Raw genomic sequence first — 21,806 nt, 5'->3', positions numbered from 1 at the left:
AACAAAGGGCAGGCTCTCGAGAGGTAGAGCAGGTGTCAACACTCCTCTCCCAACCTGCCGATTCAACCCCTAGCTCTGACCCTCGCCCATCGCCATCCTTTGAAGAGAAAAGCCTGGTAAAGTGAAGCAGCTCTGTGTTCTCTGGGCCTGATGGCTCTCTCTCACTCCTTCCTTATTGGACATGGGGCTGTAGAGGAAGGCTAGCTTTTTGCCTTCATTTCTTCTTCCATCTTATGGGATTCATCCCAAAGGACGAATCACAGATAGAGCTTTTAGGAAACACGGTGCTGAGCTTGGGAAGGCAAGAGATTCTGGGAATACGGGGCCATATACGTATAAGAGGGAGGGATCCCTCCATTTAGAGGCCCTTGCAGCCCTTCCAACATATAAACTTGACTTGAAGTGAACGGATAGGCGGAAGGGTGTACATCAAGAAAAACAAAGACAAAATGCACAGCCCCCCATCCTGGTACCACACCAGCTCCACATGGTGTTCTAGGACGCATCACTCCAGCTGCGGTCACTCCAAGGCATGGAGCCTCGTCCCTGACAAGTGTGTCCCCGGTGGGAGCTACAGCATTGGCTGAAATCGGGATAGGATCATTAATATGTCTGTGTGTTCCATAGGTGGGCAGGTGGATGCCAGGGCTGGAGCAATTATTGTGGAAAAAAAAAAAAGACAGATTCTGGAGACAGACTGGACCTCTTACCTCTGTACTGTTAACTCCTTTCCATTTCTTTCCCCTCAGTATTCCCAAATTATATATACTTGGCCATGGGATTTTATTTTTTACAGGCATTCTTTTTAAGTTTTTATTTACTTATTTTGAGAGAGACATAGACAGCATGAGTGGGGGAGGGACAAAGAGAGAGAGGGAGAGAGGGAATCTCAAGCAGGATCTGGGCTGTCAGCACAGAGCCTGACGCGGGGCTCAAACCATGAAAGTGAGGTCGTGATCTGAGCTGAAACCAAGAGTCAGACGCTTAACCTACTGAGCCCCCAGGTGCCCCTTTATTTTTGTCTGTGTTTCATTCGCCACGTGTTAAGTAGACGTGAAGCATGTCGACCAAGGGCAAGAGCCACACAGATCCATGACGTGCTCTTCACCATACAGCCTCTGTGGCTTCCCCTTTCTAAATGGAGCTTGGATCCCAGTTAGGTCAGGGCAGTATGATGACATCCTTAGAACTTCAAGACTCAGGAACTTTATGTAAGAATCCAGTAGAGTCGGCGTGTCATTTTGAGTCAACAGGCCCACCCTACAGGACAGGATCACTGCTCTGCTCCCAGGTCCCTATGCTCCCTCTTTGTTGACAGTGGTGGCCAAAGCACTGGGTGATGGCATCTGGGATGTCAACTCCCTCTAAACAGGCCTTCTCGGCGGTCTAGGACCGGGGCTGGTGGCTGTATTCTGATGTCCAGGAATGGCTCCTTCATTATCAGACCCTTTTGCTAGTATATACAATATTGTTAGAGCTGAAACCAAGGCTGGGCCTCCAGGGAGAACTCTCAGATCCACATTGCCTAACTGGCTTCCCAGGGGAATCTCCACCATGTGTTGGTAAGTGAGGAAGGCCACTTACGGGAGCTATGGTTCAGGGATCATTCCTGCTGCCACTCCCATTGCCACAATTGCTTCCGACATCCATGGATCCGGTGACCAGACACTGGCGTGCTGTTGCAAGAGGAAAGCCATTGCCCACCCCAGCTGCTCCTGGCCGGAGCGTTTATGACCTCGCAAGGCATCAGAAAGCATCAAAGAAGCAGGAAGGTGACTTCTGTCTCCTTACTGCCTCCCAGATCTCTCCAGTTCATCTAATTAGCAGAATCAAACTCACATCTGGCCTCTTAGCTGCAAGGGTCTGATAAATGTGGTTTAAAAATTTCTGGCCACTGCAGTACAAGAAGGAGTTTAAGATGGATGCTAAGTGCCAAACCACCATATCTTCCTTACATGATGAGAAAAAGTATTGAACACTTATAGTAAATTTTCCAGATTCTCTAAACGGCTCTAGCTTAACATTTATTTAATGGCATTTTAAAAAGTCTGGTGTCTCTGCAAAACTGATGCACATAAGGGCAGGGAAACAAAAATAATATAAAAAAAACAGGGAGCGGGACAAAACAGAAGAGACTCATAAATATGGAGAACAAACCGAGGGTTACTGGAGGGGTTGTGGGAGGGGGGATGGGCTAAATGGGTTAGGGGCATTAAGGAATCTACTCCTGAAATCATTGTTTCACTATAGGCTAACTAATTTGGATGTAAATTTTAAACAATAAAAAATAGGGGCACCTGGGTGGCTCAGTCGGTTGAGCGTCCAGCTTTGGCTCAGGTCCTGATCTCGCGGTCTGTGAGTTTGAGCCCCGCATCAGGCTCCGTGCTGACAGCTCAGAGCCTGGACCCTGTTTCGGATTCTGTGTCTCCCTCTCTCTCTGCTCCTCCCCCACTCATGCTCCGTCTCTCTCTCTCTCTCTTTCTCTCTCTCTCTCTCTCAAAAATAAATAAAACATTTGAAAAAATTTAATAAAATTAAATTAAAAATAAAATTAAAAAAAAGTTCAAAGAAAAAAAGGTCTGGTGTCTCTGGAAACTATGGGCATGTCCACATTTGCCAAGATTCCTCTTAATCATCCAGAGGGTGGCTTCTCTCCACCAGCATCACCATTGCCAAGTTCAGAAGGCTTCTCATCCATTAGGAGACTGTCTCCTAAAAAAGAGTGCTCTAGTTTCATTCTTTCCACTTTTTAAGTTATAGAGATAATAAAAAGTATTATTTAGGCCTGAAAAATACAGTAAAAATACCTACAATCCTACATCACTATCACAATGACCACTTCACTCAGTCCATGTGCATATTTACATCTTTGTAAATGTCATCTTTATATAATTTTGTTTTGTTTCTTCACTCAACATTGTATCATAATCACTTCTCATCTTATGGTGTAATGTAACCACAATTTTTAATGGTCCCATAATAGTCCACTAAGATACAAATTATAGTTTACTCATCCATTCCTCTCTAGTGGAACATTTCAGTTGTTTCCAATTATTTAGTACTATAAATAATATTTTGAAGGAGAGCTTACGCATATTAAAACTTTTGTGGCACATTGCCAGAAGGGACAATGGGTCAAAAATATGTATTGGTTAAAAAGTATCATTTAAAATTCTTTTAAAAAATTAATTAATTTTATTTCAGAGAGAGAGCGTGAGAGAACATGAGCAGGGGAGAGGAGCAGAGAGAAAGAATCTTAAGCAGGCTCCACAGCGCAGAGCCCGACATGGGGCTCGATCCCCGGACCCAGGGATCATGACCTGAGCGGAAATCAAGAGTTGGTTATTCAACCGACTGAGCCACCCAGGCGTCCCCAAAAGTATCATTTTTAAATGAGTATCAACAGCTTTTGATGAACGTTTCTTAAAAATCACCTACAGTAAAAACAATTTTTTCTCTGGCGATCACTAAACAAAGAGCTTGCTTCTTCTACCTATGACATCCTTAGCACTCATCTTGGGGGCTACTACTGGCTGCTACTCAAAATGGGAAACTGGTGCCCTTGGCCTTGAAGTCTTAATTGACAATGCTCACATCACTGTACCTAAAACCCCTGGGGGGGGGGGGCTGGGTTGCTGTGACCTGAATCTTGGAACCAGGGTGAGGGCAGAGTCGGTGCAGATCTTCAGGATCTCCCCCACCCTTTCCTATCTCTCAAGGCACAGCTTTCCTGACCAGAAGGCTTCCCGGGATAAGGTGTCTGGTGCTTTACAAGTGCCAGGTCTTAAGCCCCAGAATGAGCACATTTAGATATGCAGATGCCATGCTTTCATGGAGGCTTCCAAAGACAGGTCATTCTCCTACTCTCTGATTCCTCCCTTTCCCCCAGACAGAGCAAGACAACATTGTTTAGGTTGAAATAAAGCAGCCTGGTTACACTTGAAGGAGTCCGTTTCGGATGAGTTTAAGAACCAGGAGAGCAGAGTCCTCAAAGGCAGGTAGACGCGATGCTGCAAGATATTACTCGGGGCCACTCTGCACCCCACCCAGAGATCAGCCTCTAAAGACCTTCCAGGCCTGTCAGTCTTGAGGAAAACGTGCTGAAAGGCGTTCTGATGACTACCCATGCCTTGATCAGTCCAGGGCAAGGTGGCGTTAGCCTCTTCGTGAGAATAAAAGAACAAATTTACCCCTATATTACGTGTTTCAGTGAGAGAAAAATTTTTGATGAAATGGGCGCTCTCCCCAACAAAGCAGCTTAGCACAGGCCCTTGAGTCTAAACTCTGTCACCTCCACGGTATATGCCCTCGTGTTGCACAAAAGGAGGTGGTGCTCCAGTGACACCGCGCAGTGCGTCCTCATTTCTAGAACTTCACTCCACACACACACACACCCGCCCCGGGTGCCCCCCTCCCCCATCCAGCCATCATAACTGCTCCATACATGGCATCCACAGGAACTGCCCCCACTCCAGGCCTTAGGAATGCCAACGCGTGCTGAGTAACACTGTTTGCAAAACTCCGGGCTCTGGGGGGAGATTACCAGTTGTTCCTGATCTCCCTTCAGCCCTGGGCACGTCCCTCTTGCGGTCTGGCTGACGCTGCCCAGTGACCACCCGCCCCCCTCCGCCCCGCCCGCCCCAAGGGCAGCAGCAGCAGCAGAAGCACCCTGGAGGTAGTACAACTTCCCGGGACACCCCCATGTCTTCTCTCGCCCCCGTCCGGTTGCTTGGAAATTTGCACTGGACAGTGACGTCACACAGGAAGGCGGGTCCCCACTATCCCGCACACCAATGGCGGGGCCGCGGCTGGCCTCTTCTTTTCCAGCGATTGGTGTCTGGGGCCCCTTTGCTCCACCCCAGCCCGCCATGGCGTCAGGCGCCGCAAAACCGGGGAGGTGGTTCCCACTTTAAGAAGTGAAGTTTTTCGCCCCCTCCCCCTCCCTGCCCACCTCCTGCAGCCTCCCGCGCCCCGCGGAGCTGGCGGATGGAGCTGCGTCGCGGCGGCGTAGGGAGCCAGGCTGTGGGGCGCAGGATGGAGGGGGACAGCCGAGATGGCGGCGGCGGCGGCTGCAAGGACGGCGGGTCGGAGGACTATGAGAACCTGCCGACCAGCGCCTCCTTATCCACCCACATGACAGCCGGAGCGATGGCCGGGATCCTGGAGCACTCGGTCATGTACCCGGTAGACTCAGTGAAGGTGAGGCGCGAGAAGACTGTAGGCACGGAGGGCGCAGAGAGAGGAGCGTGCGCGCGTGCGTTTGCATCCCGCGCAAGAGCAGCCTGGAGGAGCGCCCCGAAAACACCTCTCCTCCGGGCTGTGGCGGGCGTGGGCCCGGCGCCCCGGCTCTCGCGGCGAGCGCGCCACTCCTTCCGCCACGCGCCGGGGCCCCGGGGGGCGCCCCTCTGCCCACGGGGGTGCTCCCGCCGGCGCCCCGCACCGCTGCCTCCGCCGCGGGCTGCTCGCGGCGCTGCGGCGGGGGGAACTGGCGAGCGCCCCTGCTCTCGGCGGCGGCGGCGGAGTGCGCGAGGAAGCGATCGCTGCAGCTCTGCACAGTCTTACCACGTCTGCCCACGCGACCGTAGGGCTCGGGGGGTCTCAGCTCTTCGTGGCTCCCGCCGGCGCGCCCCCTGTCCGAGCCGCGGCGAGAGGTGTCCTCTGGTCCGTGCAGGGCGGCCAAGACTGCCCACACGTGCGCAGTTTCCGAGGGAGCTCGCCGCCGGGAAGCGCTAACCACGCTGGCGCGGAGAAACGTGGCTCCGGCTCGGCCGCGCGCCCTCTGGCCCGAGTGTGCTTCTGCTCCTGCTCCTGCTCCTGCTCCCCGGGTTTCTGGGGAGGCGTAGGAGTGGTAGGGGTTCTCTTGGTCTTTAGCAGCTCTCTTGGAGATACCGGTTCAGCGACGCCCTTAGGTGATCCCCTTCTCACGGGGTTTCTGCACCTCTTCCCCAGGAGTTCGGGCAGCTGAGCAGCCTAGAGGCAGCGAGCCCTGCGTTGACATTTGCCTTCTCTTTTTGTTGCAGGGAGGCGGGCAGGCAAGGAGAGCGTGAGCTCTACCACTCTTACTGTGGGTTGTGTAATAGGCACTCGGTTTACCCGTCACTTCCCCAGGTAGTTTTACATGCATTTCTGCAAGGAGGCAGCGTTAGCCAGGAGTTTTCCTGTTAGACCGAGAGCTGCCTTCTGTCCGCCTATCCAGGACACCGAGTGGCAGGAAGGTAATACGGGTATTGACATCTTGCACTTTTGTAAGCATAACTCCACTAATTCATCCAGCAACCCAGGGATTGGCAGATGAAGAAACTGAGGCAAAGAGATAGCGAACTGACTAACCTGCCAGGCTGATACTCCACCTGCGTCCTCGGACTTCAGCGCCAGTGTGCTTTGGTGGCACTTATCTTGAAAGGCAGGGCTCACAGCGCTCCCTCACTGCAGCTGTTATCTTCTTGCTGATGCTGGCCCAGGTGTGAGGACCAGAATGTCTGACTCAGAGGGTTTTCCCTGCACTGGACAGCTCTCCTAGAGCTAGCCATCAGTGGACAGATAGACACCAATGCAGTGAGAGAAAGCGTGAGCCTTTGAGGAAAGGTGAGGTCCAAGCCTTAAACTGTGCCGCTGAGCCTGAGCCATCACACCTTTGGCTCGTTCAGCATCCCAGCAGGGAATGAAGGGCATGGTCCTTGCTGCCAGGGTTATGGAGGGCAGCGGGGAGATCTTGCTTCTTAGGCTTTCAGAGCTTCTCCAGGGAAGACCCTGGACAGGTACCAGGTGGCATTTGTATAGCAAGGAATCCCTCACATGTAATAAAATTTCCCATATTTGAAGCTGTTGTCTCCAGTGCCTTTGGACAGAGTATCTAAAAAGTTAGGGGCAGGGAGGTGTTATTGGAGCAGGCACCAGACCCACAGCATCTCAGAGATGAACGTTCTATCGAGGAACTCTACCGTTTCAGAGATTTTGCGGAGTTTGCTTTAGCGCATCACTGTAGCTTATCTTTAGGATTAGAAATAATTAGTCATGCCTTTTCAACTCCCTTTTCAACACCCTAAAAAGGCATTTGTCTTACATGTTTAAGTTGTGTGTTCTGTTTAGTTTTTTCCCTGCCCCTCCTCCTGCCCTGTAGACGTTGTCTGTTTGGCTACAGATGTCACTGTGTACTTAGTGTTACTTTACTTAGCAGTTTTCACCTGTGGATAGAGGTAACAGGGTGCATGCGGTAGCTGGAGCTGGTCTGGCTGTCGTAGATAAGTCACTCGCCTTATGGGGCTTGACTGTAAACTGAAGACCTGGGTTAGCTAATCATTAAGGAGTTCTTCTGTTTTTAAGCATGCAGGTTTGCTTTTAGAGCACCTCGCTTTTCACCACCACTTTCCCGGAAGCGGGTAGCAAGGATTATTCTTTTCATATTTCAGCTGAGAAAAAAGGCACAGAGAAAGTTAAGTGGCATGAGTCATCGCATGAGCCCAGGGGGGGCTGCAGCAGAGTGCCAAGGTCTGCCAAGATCAGCAGAATTGTCCGTGCCCAGCATGACCTATCAGGGATGCGTCCATGCTTCAGTCATGGAAAAATGCTCCATTTGGGGAGACCTCGACTGTGTGCTTACATGTTTTGGGTGATGGAGACTGTGAGTAATGGAGTCAGAAGCCCTAGGTCGGGTTTGCAGCCCTGCCCCTAACTTGCTTCATGACTTAGGCACTGTTCTGTGCCTTAGTTTTGTCATTGGAAAGTGGGGGCAGTGGACCAGTTCAGTATGTCTCCCCATTCTTAACCTGTCCCCCTTTGTATGTACACAGAACACCCATCGTCCTCCTTTATGATACTTGACATTCCCAATAATTATCACGGTTGAAGCCAAGTCAGTGTGAACTGTAGGTTGGAAGAAAACGTTTTCTTTAATTTTATAAGGCACACAGTTTGAACTTTGATCATGTGACATTAAGTGAGAGTATCGAGTGGGCCTGCTTTTTCTAGTTTTTCTGTCCTAGATGGTGGGGATCATGGAACCTGGTGCTGGCCGCTTTCACCACTGAGCCTGTCCTCCTTGCTTTTGTGGTCACAGGGGCAGAAGGCCAGCCTTACTAATGCCTTAAAGTATTATGTTCACTATGCCTTCCCATGAAGTCCCATCCCCTCCCCCCCCGTGTCATTTTAATGACCTGTGTTTTTCAAACTGTGCGTTGTGACTCATTAATGGCATCAACATTTTAAGAAAGACAGATTGGTGAGAGTTCAGAATTTAAGTGCGTGTGCCATGCAGTAAGGAGAGTGTTGCTTAGTGAAATTGGTGTGTGTGTGTGTGTGTGTGTGTGTGTGTGTGTGTGTATTCCCTGGCTGGCTGTGCAAAACGCTCTTCCGACTGGGGTTTATGGCCCCAGAAAGTATGAAGAACACTGAACCTGATGGGCACTAATGCCTCTTGAGCTCCAGTCGCGACAGCCTGTGATTATTAAAGCATTATTTGGAAGACCTTCCGCAAACTTTCACTGCTTCTTCCTGTGCCTTCTTCTCTCAGTCCCCAGGGGTGGAGTGTGAGTGCTTACTAACGCATGAAGGGTCCAGCCACCCTGCCCTCCCATCCGTTCTGAGCCCCTGCATCGTACCAAGGTAGGGAACACGAGGGTTCTGCAGGGCTTTTGCCAACTGGTAGCGATGACTCATTCCTTTCCAACTGGGACTTTTGCAGCAGGTTCCCCACGATTCTCTAGCCGGCGCTCCACAGTGGCAAGGGGCATGGTCACCTAGACCAGCACGTGGGGGTGGCGGTGAAAAGCCCTGGTCGGGAACGCTCGAGACCGTGGGGAGAATGCCAGGTGGGTGGAGGAGGAAATTCCATCCAGATTAGGCACACCACTCTAGACCATGCTGAGTCCCGTGGTGGTGAAAGCAGGGGCAAAAGGAAACAGGAAAGATTTGAAGCGAGGGAACTTCCGCTGACCCTTTCTCAGACCTTCGTTTGCTTTGCTAGTCAGGGAAATGCTGCCCTTCACTCTGCTGGGAGAAGGCCTCCTGCCCAGCCGGGCCCGTGGCGCTGATGGCTAGGGTGTGAGGCTCAGGCTTCTCTCTAGGAGCCCGTGGGTACTGAGCCCGTTGGAAAGCTCGGTTGGCCTCAGGGAGGGGGGGGTGGTTCCGTCGCTGGCCTTGTTGAGCTCTGAGCAGGAGTGAGCCAGGCAGGTGCCAGGAGGGCTCGGCATTCCTCACCCCGGAGTTTGCTCCACCGGGGCCTAGCCGTGCAGGCTGACTGGTCGGAAGGGTGCTCAGGCAGAGTCCCCTCCCACCCACGTCAGAGCTTTCAAAACCCAGTGCAGTTCAGTAGATGCCATTCAGCTTCAAAAGGGCGTGAAATCCCAAATTGCTCTAGTTCTTGCGAGAAAATTACAATGATTTTTCTGTCTCTCTTCTCCTGTCTTGTCTCCTTCGCGTCCCTCCCCTCCGTTCTTTTCTGTCCTTAAGTGGGAGGTGCTTTTCTAAAAGGTGCATTTGGGAGGGCCAGGGAGTCAAGAAAGGAGTGCCCTTGAACTCGGGTCCTGTTCTCTGCCTCGTGAGCACCCGTGCTGCTGCCCAGAGCCGGGATCTGCACCTTGCAGGCCTGCCGCTGGAGGAGGGGGCGGATCTGACCCAGCCCCGTCTGCCCGGAAGTGGGGGAGGGGTGGGCTGGGGCAGAGGGCTCCATGGGGCGCCCCTGGGATTCTAGTGGGCAGAGAAGGCGCCTTCACCTCTAGAGAGGGGCAGTGGGGGCTTCATGGGGGATTTCACCGACTGGGTCCTTTAAAGCACTCAGGGGTGTGCACATGTCACAGGGGAAGAGAGGGCGTTGCTCTGCGGAGTGTTCTTCCCCTGCCTTTTCCTGGTTTTCATTTGGGCCTGTTTTCACCACCTTTGGCCATCTCATTCATGAGGACTTTTGTCCCATCTGCTCTTTGGAGCAATGACCAACTGTAGTCCCACTTTCCCTTTTTTTTTTTTTTTTATGGGTTTTTGACCCCCCTTCCAACTCCAGTTGGGCTGCCCTTCCCCAACCCACTGGATGAACTGGCTTCTGTGTGTTGAATGAAGCCTTTGGCAGTCTCTCGTAAACCCCGGAACATTCTGGCTCTCTTCATATCTCTCCTAGTACCCAACATTTCCTTCTCAGAGAGTTTTCTTTTTCTTTTTTTAAACCTCAGTGAGCCCTCTGGCCTCATGGGTGCTGGCTGCAGACACATCCCTACAGTCATGTTGTTTTTTGCCGGGCGCTTCAGGAAGCACCGTGAGCCCTAAGCCGGCCCTTCCCCTCCCCACCTCCACCTGGGGTGTTCACGGCTGACATTTCTCATAGGGCAGAAGTATCTCATCCCTTTGTCTTTAACTGTATAAGCCTTCCCTCCATCTCTTTCTGAGCCGGATGTCTCACCCTCAGAGAACTATCCTGGGGAGATTCAGAGCCCAGTCTTTGACTTACTGGTTGGGGCAGGACACTTAGCTTCTCTGAGGTGTCATTTCTTTGTAAAAGGCAGACACTAACTTTCTTGCTGCTTTCTCTCTCCTGACCCAGCTGTCCATTGCTTTCTTCTTCCCTCGTTATCGGTCAGACCCTACGGAAGTTCCTTGTAACAAGCTCCCTCATAGCCTCACCCTGTGCTCCTTCTGCCTGCCTGAGCTGAGAGAAATTCAGCCTTCTCCTGAGGCCGCTCCTTCCTGTAGGATTCCCATCAGCTCAGACCCAGGCACCGTTATCCACCAGCCTCTTATCAGCCTCTCCTCCCTCTTCTCTCCTGTCGCCTGCTCGCCTCCGCCTCCAGCCTGACTTACACTGAGGGGCAGGAGGCGGACTTGTGAGGAGCAGGGACCCTTGAGCCAGACTGTGTGGACTGGGCCCTGGCTCCCCTTAGTGTGGCCTTGGGCAAGTCCCTTCTCCTGTCTGTGCTGTGTTCCCTGTTTGTGAAAAGGAGGCAGGCGGTACTGCTGCCTGTGAGTGACTGTGAGGGTTAAGTCCCTAAAGCACCGAGGACAGTACCTGCGGTGCAGTGAGTGCTCCCCGGGGGTCATAGGCACCAACGTGGTTTTGCAGCCCCTTCCCCCCCACCCCCGGGGCTTTGGCATCTGGCCCACAGACTGCTCCCACCGCGAATGAATGCTGTCATCACCCGAGAATGTCCCTTCCTGGCCACTGCCCGACTAACATCCAAATCCCTGCGTTCTGTATGCCCCTCAGGCTGATGGCGTCTACCTCCATGGGGCCTCGTCCTAACCCCCACCTTTTCCACCTGGAGGTCTTGAGTCCAGATGTCTCAGCCAGGCCACACTGGGCTAGGTCTCAGCCTCTTCTCTTCCCTCTCAGCCTGTCCCTGTCGCCTTCATCCAGACCGGGGCCTATGACCCACTGCATGCATCCACGCCCGGGGCCTCTCGTTTCCTGCCTTCGGTTCTTCCCGCACCTGCCTGCCCACACCCCAGTCTTGGATGACCCATCGACCCACAGGGCAGCCGAGCCCTTCCGGAGAAAAGCCCCATATTGCCTCCTTTGGTGCCGTGTATGCCCACGCCTCCGGGGCCCTCAGCCTGTCCTGCTGTGGGTTCTGGTCAGTCTCAACAGCCGTTCCAGACCACGCTCTTGCTTCTCAAACTCCCATCCCTCTGCTTTTTCAGCCTCTGCGCGGCATCTTGCTTGCTCTAGTTCATAGAGAAACCAGGACCCCAGTCAAGCTCACCTTCCTGTCACTGTCCTTCCAACCAGTGTGCCGTTCCCCACCTTCCTACTGTCGTTAAGGTAAGAGGGCCCTTCCTCTGTCAACGATGAACCAGCGGGCCTAGGGCAAGGGGGTGTGTGGGGACCTCCCACATACACCTGCGTTTCAGTCCTGGCTCTGCACCTGGGGCACATTAGGGGCCTGTCTCAGCTCAGTCTCCTTGTCGGCAGAGTGGGGAGGTTAATGCCGAGGCCTACCCGGACAGAAGGCTGGGACAGACTTAAACGAGGCAGTGCAGATAAAGCTCTTGCTGCAGTGTCTGCTGCACCAGTGCTCTATGAATGGTCACGATGGGAGTCGTTTCGGTCGTCTCCTGAGTAACTCAGTTTCGGTATCTTTCGCCCTCCCCCCGACCAGCGATTCCCTCCTAAAAGCATCGGTACAGCCCAGACTTGTCCCGTCTTAAATAACAAGTAGACAGACCCCAGACATCTCACCTTGACCCCATGTGCCCCGAGGGTTTTTCTCCATAAAATAACAAGCGTTGTGAGAGGAACGTGGGCACTCGGCCTCTCCTTCCTCACCTGTCCACCCCCTCCCCCCCTCCCCCACCGGCCAGGCCTTTGGCTCTGTGCCCACCGCTCTGCTGCACCCTCACGGAAGCTGCTGGTGATCTCCTTGCTAATAAATCCAGGCGTCGTTTTCCTGGCCCCTCTGATGTGGGGCAGCCGCGTGGTCTTCCATGGAAGCCAGCCCACCATCCCCTTTTCTTCCCTCAGGACACGTGTCTTCGTTTCTGCCTGGGTCCTGATAACTCGTAGTTGGCGGACTGGTGTCTCCGGTCCCGTCTTCCCCGGAGCCGGCTGTCCTGTTGCCTCACAGCCATGTCGCACACTTGGCTGTCTCGGTGTCCATGATGGCCACGCTCCCGCCTGGGCCCCCTCCCTCAGGAACGTGGCGACTGTGGTCAGCTTTCCTCTCGCCTCTGCCCACTCTCCCCCCTCCCCCTGTATGTTTCCAGGACCCTTCCGTTTCTGCATCTGTGATAGCTCTTTCATTTGTTCTTCTCCCTCCCGCTGGGGCCACCTTGGTTCAGGGGACTCACTGTCTCCTTTGCAGTGATGGCTTCCCTGACCACCCGAGTCACGACTGAGTACGCCCTCCCTCTCCCCGCCCCCACTTCCCCGTTGCCGGGCTCCGCTGTTTTTCTCCACCGCGTGTGTTACCTTCTAACACACAGTGCCCTTTACTTTTATTTATTGTTTGTATTCTTTGTACATTTATTTATATGTTATTTATGGTTCGTCTCCCCTTATTTGAATGTAAGCTCCCGGTGGGCGGGAATCTTTTAGCTCTTTTGTTCTCTCGTTTGTTCCCATTGCCAGAAACCACACCCGGCACATAGTAGGTGCTCAGTTAAGGATTTGTTGAATGAATTACTGTCAGTCACTCCTGGTCATCCTCACCTCTGAGGCCTCCAGCTTCTAGGCAGGCTGCAGTTTTCTTAAGCAGGGAAGAGTCACAGTGCCCGTCCTGCCCACCTTTCAGGTCCAGTTACTGCCTCTAAGAAGAAAATGCAGCCAGATTTGCAGTGAACCGCGCTTAAACAGTGAACACAATTTAAAAAGTATAAAGCTCTCTGCAGGTGCCAGGGCATGACATTATCAAACTGGGATCCTGTTAAAAGGTAAGGTTAGCTGATTGGAATGGAAAATCCAGCCTGTTCTTCAAGTGCCGCAGAGCCCACAAGGGGGCTGAGGCACGGCCCCATCGGCTGCCTCTCATGTCACATGGTGTCTCTCTCCACCCACTCCCCCAGCTGTCCTAGTTGCTTTCAGAATAAAGCCTGAACCTTGGGTGGTGTGCAGATACCCAGAGCCTCTCCTGCTCTGACGTGCTGGCCAGAGCAAGACAGATAAAGGTATTCTATTCTGTGAATACCGGTTGAACGGATGCAGGCACGGTTGTTTTACAGAGACGTGGGGACGAAAGTGCTTTGAAATATGCTATTAAAAAATGCTAGTTTTACTTTTATTTGTGTGTGTGTGTGTGGTTTTTGAATCCATGTGGATCTTACCCACAGAAAGACTTTCTCAGCCCTTTTGTCTTTTTTTTTTTTTTTTCAGAACTCGCAAGTCTCAGTGTTTCCCCCAGGGAGGCCGTTAATTCATCTGGCCACCCACTTCATTCCCCACTTACTGAGCTCCTTCCCTTCCAGGCTCGGTGCTAGACATCAGGCAACAAAAATAAGTCCCGGCCCCTGTTCCCAGGGCATTGCTCCCTATAATTAGATCTTGAGCTAAGGTGGCAGGACTGGCTCTCTCTGAAAAGAAGAATGGCCCAACTTGGTATTTGCTTTCAAATAGGCACAAGGTCTGGGGTGTCTGGACTCTGGACTCAGGCTGCCATCTTGCAGGTCTGGAGCCTGCCGGGAAGCATTGTTTTGGGCTTCTTTGCTGAGCAATCTTGAATTGTCTCCTTCCCCTGGAGGAGACAGTGGCCCTCAGTTGTACCACCCGCCCCCCGCCCCCTGTCCCCCCAGTCCTCTTCCTTGCTCCTGAGGTCATTAGTCATTCTGGAAGCTGAAATCGGCTCCCAGAAGATAACTCTGAAAACATCCTCCACCCTACCAGTAATCCCAGACGGTCGGGAAGGGCCGTTGTCTGGTCACTAAGAGGTGTTATGGTTTCACATTCATGCTTTCTCTCTGAAGAGAAAACAAAACGTGTTGAAATAGAGATCCCAGCAGCAGCTTGGTTGAAGCAAGAATTGCATAACAGCTTTAGAAATGTCTGGCCCTTGTTGGGTCAAGTTGAGGGGCTGCAGCTTTGTGTCACTTGAGGGGACTTTCTCTGGGGCTTCTGGATCCATGGGATGCATCGGGCGAGAGACACAGAGCAGTGGCACCCGAGGTCTGGCTGACAAAAGCCCTGCCCTGATCTCTCATAGTGACTGCTTTTTTGTTCCCTGGTCTGGCTATAAGGGCTACATTTGAGATGCTCCTTTGGGCAGGGGTGTGTGTGCGTTCAGGATTGTGCTGGCCTTGAGGCCCCTAGAAAGGGCACCCGATTGGGGCAGGGTAGGCCCTAGGAAGTTAAGTCCTGGTCCTGCCATTGGCCAGCTTTGAAACGTTGGCCACGTTACTTCTCTAGGCTAGTGCCTCCTTGTCTAATAGACTAATACTAGTCTTTTCTTTTTATGTTTCATTTCATTTTATTTATCTAAGAAATTTTAAAAAATTTTTAAATACTTATTTTTGAGAGAGAGAGAGAGAGAGACATAATGTGAACAGGGGAAGGGCAGAGAGAGAGGGAGGCACAGAATCTGAAGCAGGCTCCAGGCTCTGAGCTGTCAGCACAGAGTCCAACGTGGGGCTTGAACCCATGAACCATGAGATCATGACCTGAGCCAACATTGGATGCTTAACTGACTGAGCCACCCAGGTGCCCCTCCCCCAGTTTTTTTTTAATGTTTATTTATTTTTGAGAGAGAGACAGAGTGTGAGCGGGGAAGGGGCGGAGAGAGAGGGAGACACAGAATCCAAAGCAGGCTCCAGGCTCTGAGCTATCAGCCCGGAGTCCGACACGGGTCTCAAACTCACGGACCATGAGATCATGACCTCAGCTGAAGTTGGATGCTTAACCAACTGAGCCACCCAGGTGCCCCTATTTTTTATTTTAAATGTTTAGTTATTTTGAGAGAGCGTGCATGTGCAAGTGGGGGAGGGGCATTGAGAGAGAGAGAGAGAGAGAGAGAGAGAGGGAGAGAGAGAGGGAATCCCAAGTAGGTTCCAAGCTCTCAGTGCAGAGCTGGACACAGGGCTCAATCTCAGGAACTGTAAGATCATGACCTGAGCCAAAATCAAGAATTGGAGGGTCAACCAACTGACTGAGCCACCCAGACTCCCCTAATAATAGTCTTAGACTAACATTGCTGTTTCCCTATTTGACGGGGCTGGGATCAGGTGGGATCCCATTTGTGAGCAGCTTTTCTAAACCCTGACCTGCCCAGATAATGACAGATCGTATCAGAGGCAATACACTTAATGATTGAGAGCAGCTCAGGTTAACAGCGCAGGGTCTGGGGCCAGACTGCCTGGGGACGGTGCCCAGACAAACCTCTTTGTGCCTAATTTTTCTCATCTGTAATAACAGGGATAATAACAGGACCCACCTCAGTGTTGCTATGAGAATTATGATACTGAATTATGACACACCTAGAGTGTTAAGAATAGTGTCGGGTACCTGGTAAGCACTCAGTTCGTTTTAGCTGCTATATCGTTTCTAAAAGCGTTATTACTTGAAGGCCTGCCTATGCCTGTATGTCGTTTCTGCACTTGTATATTGCAGTATTTTTGTATTGTTTCGATCTGCATTCTGTCTTTTGATTCTCTTAGCTCTCCTTTGAAGGTGGGAAAAGGCATGTACTGTTTCACGTTTCACAGATGAGAAAACTCAGCTTCAGAAAAATAGCATTTTCTGCTACACCAGAGCTAAGGGGGGAGAATGTGGAAGGGAGCAGGTGACAGCAACAAGTGAGGTGGGGAGTAGACTCACATGTTAATGGCAGCAGAGCCCCTGGGCTGGGTTCTGAGAGGAGCAGATGATGCGGCCCCAGCCACGTTATTGGGAGGGAGGGATTGGAATTAAGGGAGAGCCAGCAGGGAAAGTATGGTGTGGAATGCAGGGCTCCAACACATACGTAGGAGTTCTTTGGTCAGCTACTCCAGTACAGAGGGCAAGGGGATGATGACAAATGGTTATTGCTGTAGGTAAGTCGTGGCTTCACTCTCTGGAGTGAATTGCAGAGGCACCTTCTCTTTTCAGCAGGGAGTTGAAAAGCTGGGCTCAGTATAGTGATTTGAATTTGGACTGGCCTGAGAATCGTTTTGCAAATCATGGTATAAAGATGGCCTGTTGGGATGAGCTCTACATCAGAGTTCCGTGATCTAGGGCAGCAGTTTTCTTATCTTACACGGGGAAGAGTAGCGATGCCTGACTTACCTTCCTGGTAGGTCTACTTAGTGCATCCAGGAAGAAAGGATGGCCAGGCTTGCAGTGAACGAGCCTTTCTGCTGCTGAAAAGGTATAAAGCTGTCTGCAGGTGCCAGGTCATGGTATTTATTATCAGACTGGGATCCTGTTAAAGGGGTAAGGTTTGCTCCCTGCAATGGAAAATACGGGCTCTTCTTCCAGCCGCTGTAGGATTCGCCGCAGCTGCGTGGCCGCAGGCACTTCACCTCTCTCCTTACACAGTGTCTCCCATCTGTTGAGGAAAGACCAGCAGGCGGGAGCCTGCTCCCACCTCTTTCGCCGGGTAGTACTCCGAGCATGCTCAAAACAACACACCCAACACTGACTCCCTTCGGGCTGGCACGGAGAGGAGCTGCGTGTGGCTCCTGAGATTGAGGCTAGTGAGTGACCAGGCCACGTGCAGGGGACGTCGGGCCCCGTTCATCTCGGGGGGGGTTCGCATTTTACGTGCTCGCTTGTCCTTTTTTTTAAGTGAGTCCGCTCCTTGCGTGCCAGGCAGATGGGGCTGGGGATTTTCCCATCTCGGTCCCTCGTGTCTCGGTTTTCCTTGTTTGTTCACGACTGTGGTCACAGGAAAGTAAGAGGGGAAGGAGGTAGGACACAGACGCCTTTGTCTCGAGGTCCTCCGGTCCTCGTCTCCTCGTGCTGCCCGCTTTGAGGGCAGTGCTGGCGCCTCGCTTGCCCGGGGCCTGGCCGTAGACGCCGGCAGCCCGTGGGAAGCTTGCCAGCCAGGCCTGCTCGGGAGGGGGACGCGCCAGGCCTTGCCTCTGGCTTGCACTGCTCCACTCCCCTGGAGCGGGGCATGTCCCGGGGATGTCCCAGGGCCGTCACGAGCCTGGACGAAAGGAGCTGACGAGCAGATCTAAGGAGTCTGACCAGAGCAGGGAAGCCTTCCCAAAGGAAAGACGTCGGTGCGTGTGTATGTGTGTGGCAAACCCGGGGCGTGTCTTTAACTGAAGAACTGAGTCGGTCTCTTTCCTTAGTCACTGTCTCCACGGCTTATTTGCTAAATGTGGGCTTGCGTCAGCTCGGTTCGTAGAAACGTGGAAGAGCTGAAAGGCATTTGCAAAAATGTAACTTCGGCCCCTGGACTTCACTCGGTGACCACATTAATTAAGGAGGGGGGCACGTGGAGAGTGAGCACGGGTGCTGGGCATGAGGGAGCCAGAAGGCTCGAGACACCTCTGCGGTCTCTGCCCACGGAAGTCCCTATGTGGCCCGGAGGACAGACGTATGGATGAATCGTTCCTGTAGGAGGTGTTGAGCCTGTCCTCAGGGGCCCAGAACCTCATCCAGAAGGGTCAGGAAAGGGCCCCTTGGGGCAATGGCTCAGTATCCATATCTAGACCAAAGGAGACAGAGATACTCGAACAAAACCATGTGATTCTCTCCCCTAGGCTGTCACTTCCTGTCCCCGAGGTGCCTGGCCATAAGCAGGACACTCGCACCCCTCTGACACTCTGATTTTGGGATTCTGTCCTGAGCCTCCTGACTGCAGAATCTGCAGAGACAGTTTTTGTGGTTTGAGGTCACCACACTGGGCCTCCACAGGGGACCTGCCCCCCCCCGCCCCCCCGCTCTGAAATTTTCTCCCCCTGTTTTCTGAAATTTCTTCTTTTCCTCCCCCGTGTTCTGGGATTTTAATTCCGTTTGGCCCACTCAGCGACTGCCTGGTGGCTTTTCCTCCCTGAGTAGGAACTTTTACCGCAGCGCTAAAGCCCCGAGGAGGGCGGAAACCAGGAGGAAGGGAGGAAAGCTGTCATGTCAAAGGCATTTCTGCTCATAATTGGTTCATAATTAATGGGTAGCATTAGTGGCAAATGCCAGCAGCAGCAGCAGCCAGAGAAGTGGCTAAAAATTAAATACAGTCACATGACTCGTGGAGGTTTAGGGTTTGCCTGAATGACCTTTATTGGCACAGGTCACAGTTTGTAGGGTTATGAGAGAAAGACTCAACAAACAGTGAGATTGATCTGGAGCCCCATAGCACCTGGACCTTTTCTTGAAACTCAGTTTCTCATGTCATTCCTTAGCACTTTTTAATAATTTTTTTTAATGTTTATTTATTTTTGAGACAGAGAGAGACAGAGCACGAACAGGGGAGGGTCAGAGAGAGAGGGAGACACAGAATCTGAAACAGGCTCCGGGCTCCGAGCTGTCAGCACAGAGCCCGATGCGGGGCTCGAACCCACGGACCGCGAGATCATGACCTGGGCTGAAGTCGGACACTCAACCGACTGAGACACCCAGGCGCTCCTCCTTAGCACTTTTTAAAGGCAACTATGTAGCTGAACACTCTACCCTGTCCTCTCTTTCCTTTTTAGCCCTCTGGCTCCGGTGGTGGTGGTGCTTCCTATAAAATGCAGAGTACAGTCCCTCGGCTCATCCATCAGTCTCTGGCAGTTTTGATAAAGAGCCTGAAACTTGAGGAATGTTTCCCTGGTGTCTGTATGAGGCCAGGTTTAGACAGAAGCTCCTGGAACTCGCAGCTTCTGGAAACTGAGTCCTGTTTCTGTAAAAGGCCAGTCCGGTGACATGGACAAGAATCGGCTGACCCCAAGGCCAGCCCTCTGTTTCTGTGTCTGCGGATTCCCCTGGCACAGGAGGTCTTTGTTACCAAATCTATTTGCTGAGTGTTTTGAAGGAGGACGTGTGTGGGCCTTTTCAGTGTCGTTAGACAATGCTGAGCTGTTATCCAGAAGAAATGGTCAGGATAGAAGCCAAGATTTGACCTGGTTCAAGTTATACCATAGAAAGTGCCCGGTCGGGACAGGAGCCATCAGTGAAATGGTTAAAATCCTAAAAAGTACGTGAGACTAGAGAGCTCTCTCTTAATGTAATTGTGTTAATTTTTTCCCCCTGGAATCTTTGATAATAAACTTTTTCCTGGCTTCTCAGATAATAAACTGAATTAACGTACACGTATTCACGCAGGCCAGGAAGGGTGAAGCATACGTGAACTTGCTTTGCAAATTACTGAATATTTATGGTTGGCACTTAGAGCTTGAAGAATATCAGCCTCAAAAGTGACTTTTCACTGTAAAAACGGTGTAATAACAACAAGGAGTATATTGACACGTTGGAAGACTCCTAGATCCTTCAGTGCTTCTAGAAGAATCTTCCAAGTTTCCGAAGGAGGTGGAGGAGGGGCTGAAGTGCGTGCAGTTTGTGGTGATGGAGATGTAGCCAGGATGGCCTCAGGTGGTAGCACCTTCCATTACTGTCCTTCCACAGGCTGCTGAGCCCGCTGGTGGTGCTGCCCCTGACGCTGAGTTGGAAAGTCTCGTTTCAGACCTCCCGTGGGTGTCTCTTTCAGGGATCTTTTGTATTTTCTGATAATCCAGTCACAAGAAAGTTTCTGAAATTCTCTTCTAGACCCTAAGAACCAAAAGTCACTGCAAAGCTGGACTTTTACCAGGAACTGCTTTAAATTGAAAACAGATTTCTGATCTGTGAGCAGCCAGTTTAAGGGACAGGGAGAACTTTGTCAACTCAGGACTTGAGCTTGGAGGGCAGGGAACGAACTGAGAAAAAGGCAAGGCAAAAAAGCCTTTTCTTTGTGAACACAGGCACATGAAACATTTGTATTTTAGGGTGAATTGTAATTAGCTTAAGATAACCAGGGGCCCACCAGCTGAGTGACCTTGAGAAAAACATGTCACTTGTCCGAGTCTCAGTTTCTTCATCTGTAAAATGGCAAGATTCTAAATTTTTTCCACTCTTTTTTTTTTAATGTTTATTTATTTTTGAGAAAAAGAGACAGAGTGTGAGCGGGAAAGGGGCTGAGAGAGGGAGACCCAGAATCTGAAGCAGGCTCTAGGCTCTGAGCTGTCGGCACAGAGCCTGACGCAGGGCTCAAAACCACGAACTGTGAGATGATGACCTGAGCCGAAGTCGGACGCTTCACCGACTGAGCCACCCAGGTGTCCCTCCACTTTTTATTTCCATGGGGCAGTATTACTTTTGGGCACCCCCTTTTGACTTGGAATGTATAGAGGGACAAGCACTTCTGTTTGTAGGAGGACACCGGAAGACCCCTGCCCTGGAATGCTAGGGGGGCTGAGGAGCAGGGACCAGAGTCAGCTGCCAATATACCATTTGGGGTCCCTGCATCCCAGAGTGCCTGCCTAGAAATTATAGTCTGTTTGATTTACTTAAACCTCCACGTACAATGCTTAAAGGCTGCAAACCATTCATTCGGGCAATTCCAGAAATGCTGAATGGTCACAGCCCCACCCTGGAATCAAGGGGAGACATGTAGCAGATGCTTCTGGAAGGCCCTGTTTATGACTCTGACTCCTTCCTGCTGGGGACCTTTTACAAGTTCACTACCAGGAAGCTGAGTCATTGAGGGGTCAGCTGGCATGGCCAAGGTCACACAGCATTGCCAGAAGCATGGATGAGTTAGCCCAGATGACCCGACCGTTTGTGGGGAGCGTTGTGGTAAATGACAGGTTGGGGTGGGGGTTCCTCACTAGGGAGGCTCTCAGGCGTGTCCCCTCCTGGTGACAGGAGCACCTCTGCTCCTCATGGTTGGCACTCCTATTTGGATTTCACAATGAGAAACGTTCTCCTGTGTTCTTCACCTCCTTTCTTCCTCCTCTTCTGTTTGCAAATCCATGGCAGGAGGTCAGGACCGAACAGACTGAAGGATAAAATGATGTTTTCAGGACACCCGTGGGCTCTGTGTCCTTCTGTGCCTTTCTGGGCTCATCCCCTGGAACTCAGCAGGCTGCCAGTGACACAGCCTTCTCAGGGCCTCTGGCCTCCCCCCACCTGCACTACCTGTGCCTCACGTAGCCCCTCTGTCCTGAGCTCCACTTGGCCTGACTCACCCAGCCTCAGTTCTTGGCTTCCAAGTCACTTCCAGGACCCCTCCCCACGTATAAATTAGGTCTCGTGCCTTTGCTGTCCTTTTGCTTTCCTTCAGCGTCCTTAGGCTTTGCCATTTTTTATTTGTGCGACTTTTGGTTTACTCTGCCTGTGCCTGCTAGACGACAGACTCGTTGCAGGCAAGGACCTGTTGCCCTGCACCACTCAGCCCCAGGACCCCTGTCGGCACACTGACGACATTTATGGAGTGGGGAGAAAAACCCTGCTGTTTTACCAC

At 51.9% G+C, this 21,806-nt stretch overlaps 1 protein-coding gene across 3 annotated transcripts in view; it reads left to right on the top strand.

The window, feature by feature from the left end:
* Positions 1 to 4,434: 4,434 nt before the first annotated feature.
* Positions 4,435 to 21,806, top strand: part of SLC25A37 (solute carrier family 25 member 37) — a 40,165-nt gene continuing 22,793 nt past the window's right edge. The window contains exon 1 of one of the 3 annotated variants that reach the window (XM_043561458.1): positions 4,435 to 5,199. In XM_043561458.1, the coding sequence (XP_043417393.1) occupies positions 4,987 to 5,199 (213 nt within the window). In that variant the 5' untranslated portion in view covers positions 4,435 to 4,986. Of the gene's footprint in view, positions 5,200 to 11,622; positions 11,744 to 21,806 lie in introns of those variants that run through there. The other 2 variants (XM_043561479.1, XM_043561470.1) reach the window with 2 other exon arrangements.

This window comes from Prionailurus bengalensis, chromosome B1 (genome assembly GCF_016509475.1).
Source record: "Prionailurus bengalensis isolate Pbe53 chromosome B1, Fcat_Pben_1.1_paternal_pri, whole genome shotgun sequence".
Lineage (NCBI taxonomy): Eukaryota > Metazoa > Chordata > Mammalia > Carnivora > Felidae > Prionailurus > Prionailurus bengalensis.
The sequence above is the reverse complement of the archived record's forward strand: the minus strand, read 5'-3'. Positions and strand labels throughout refer to the sequence as shown.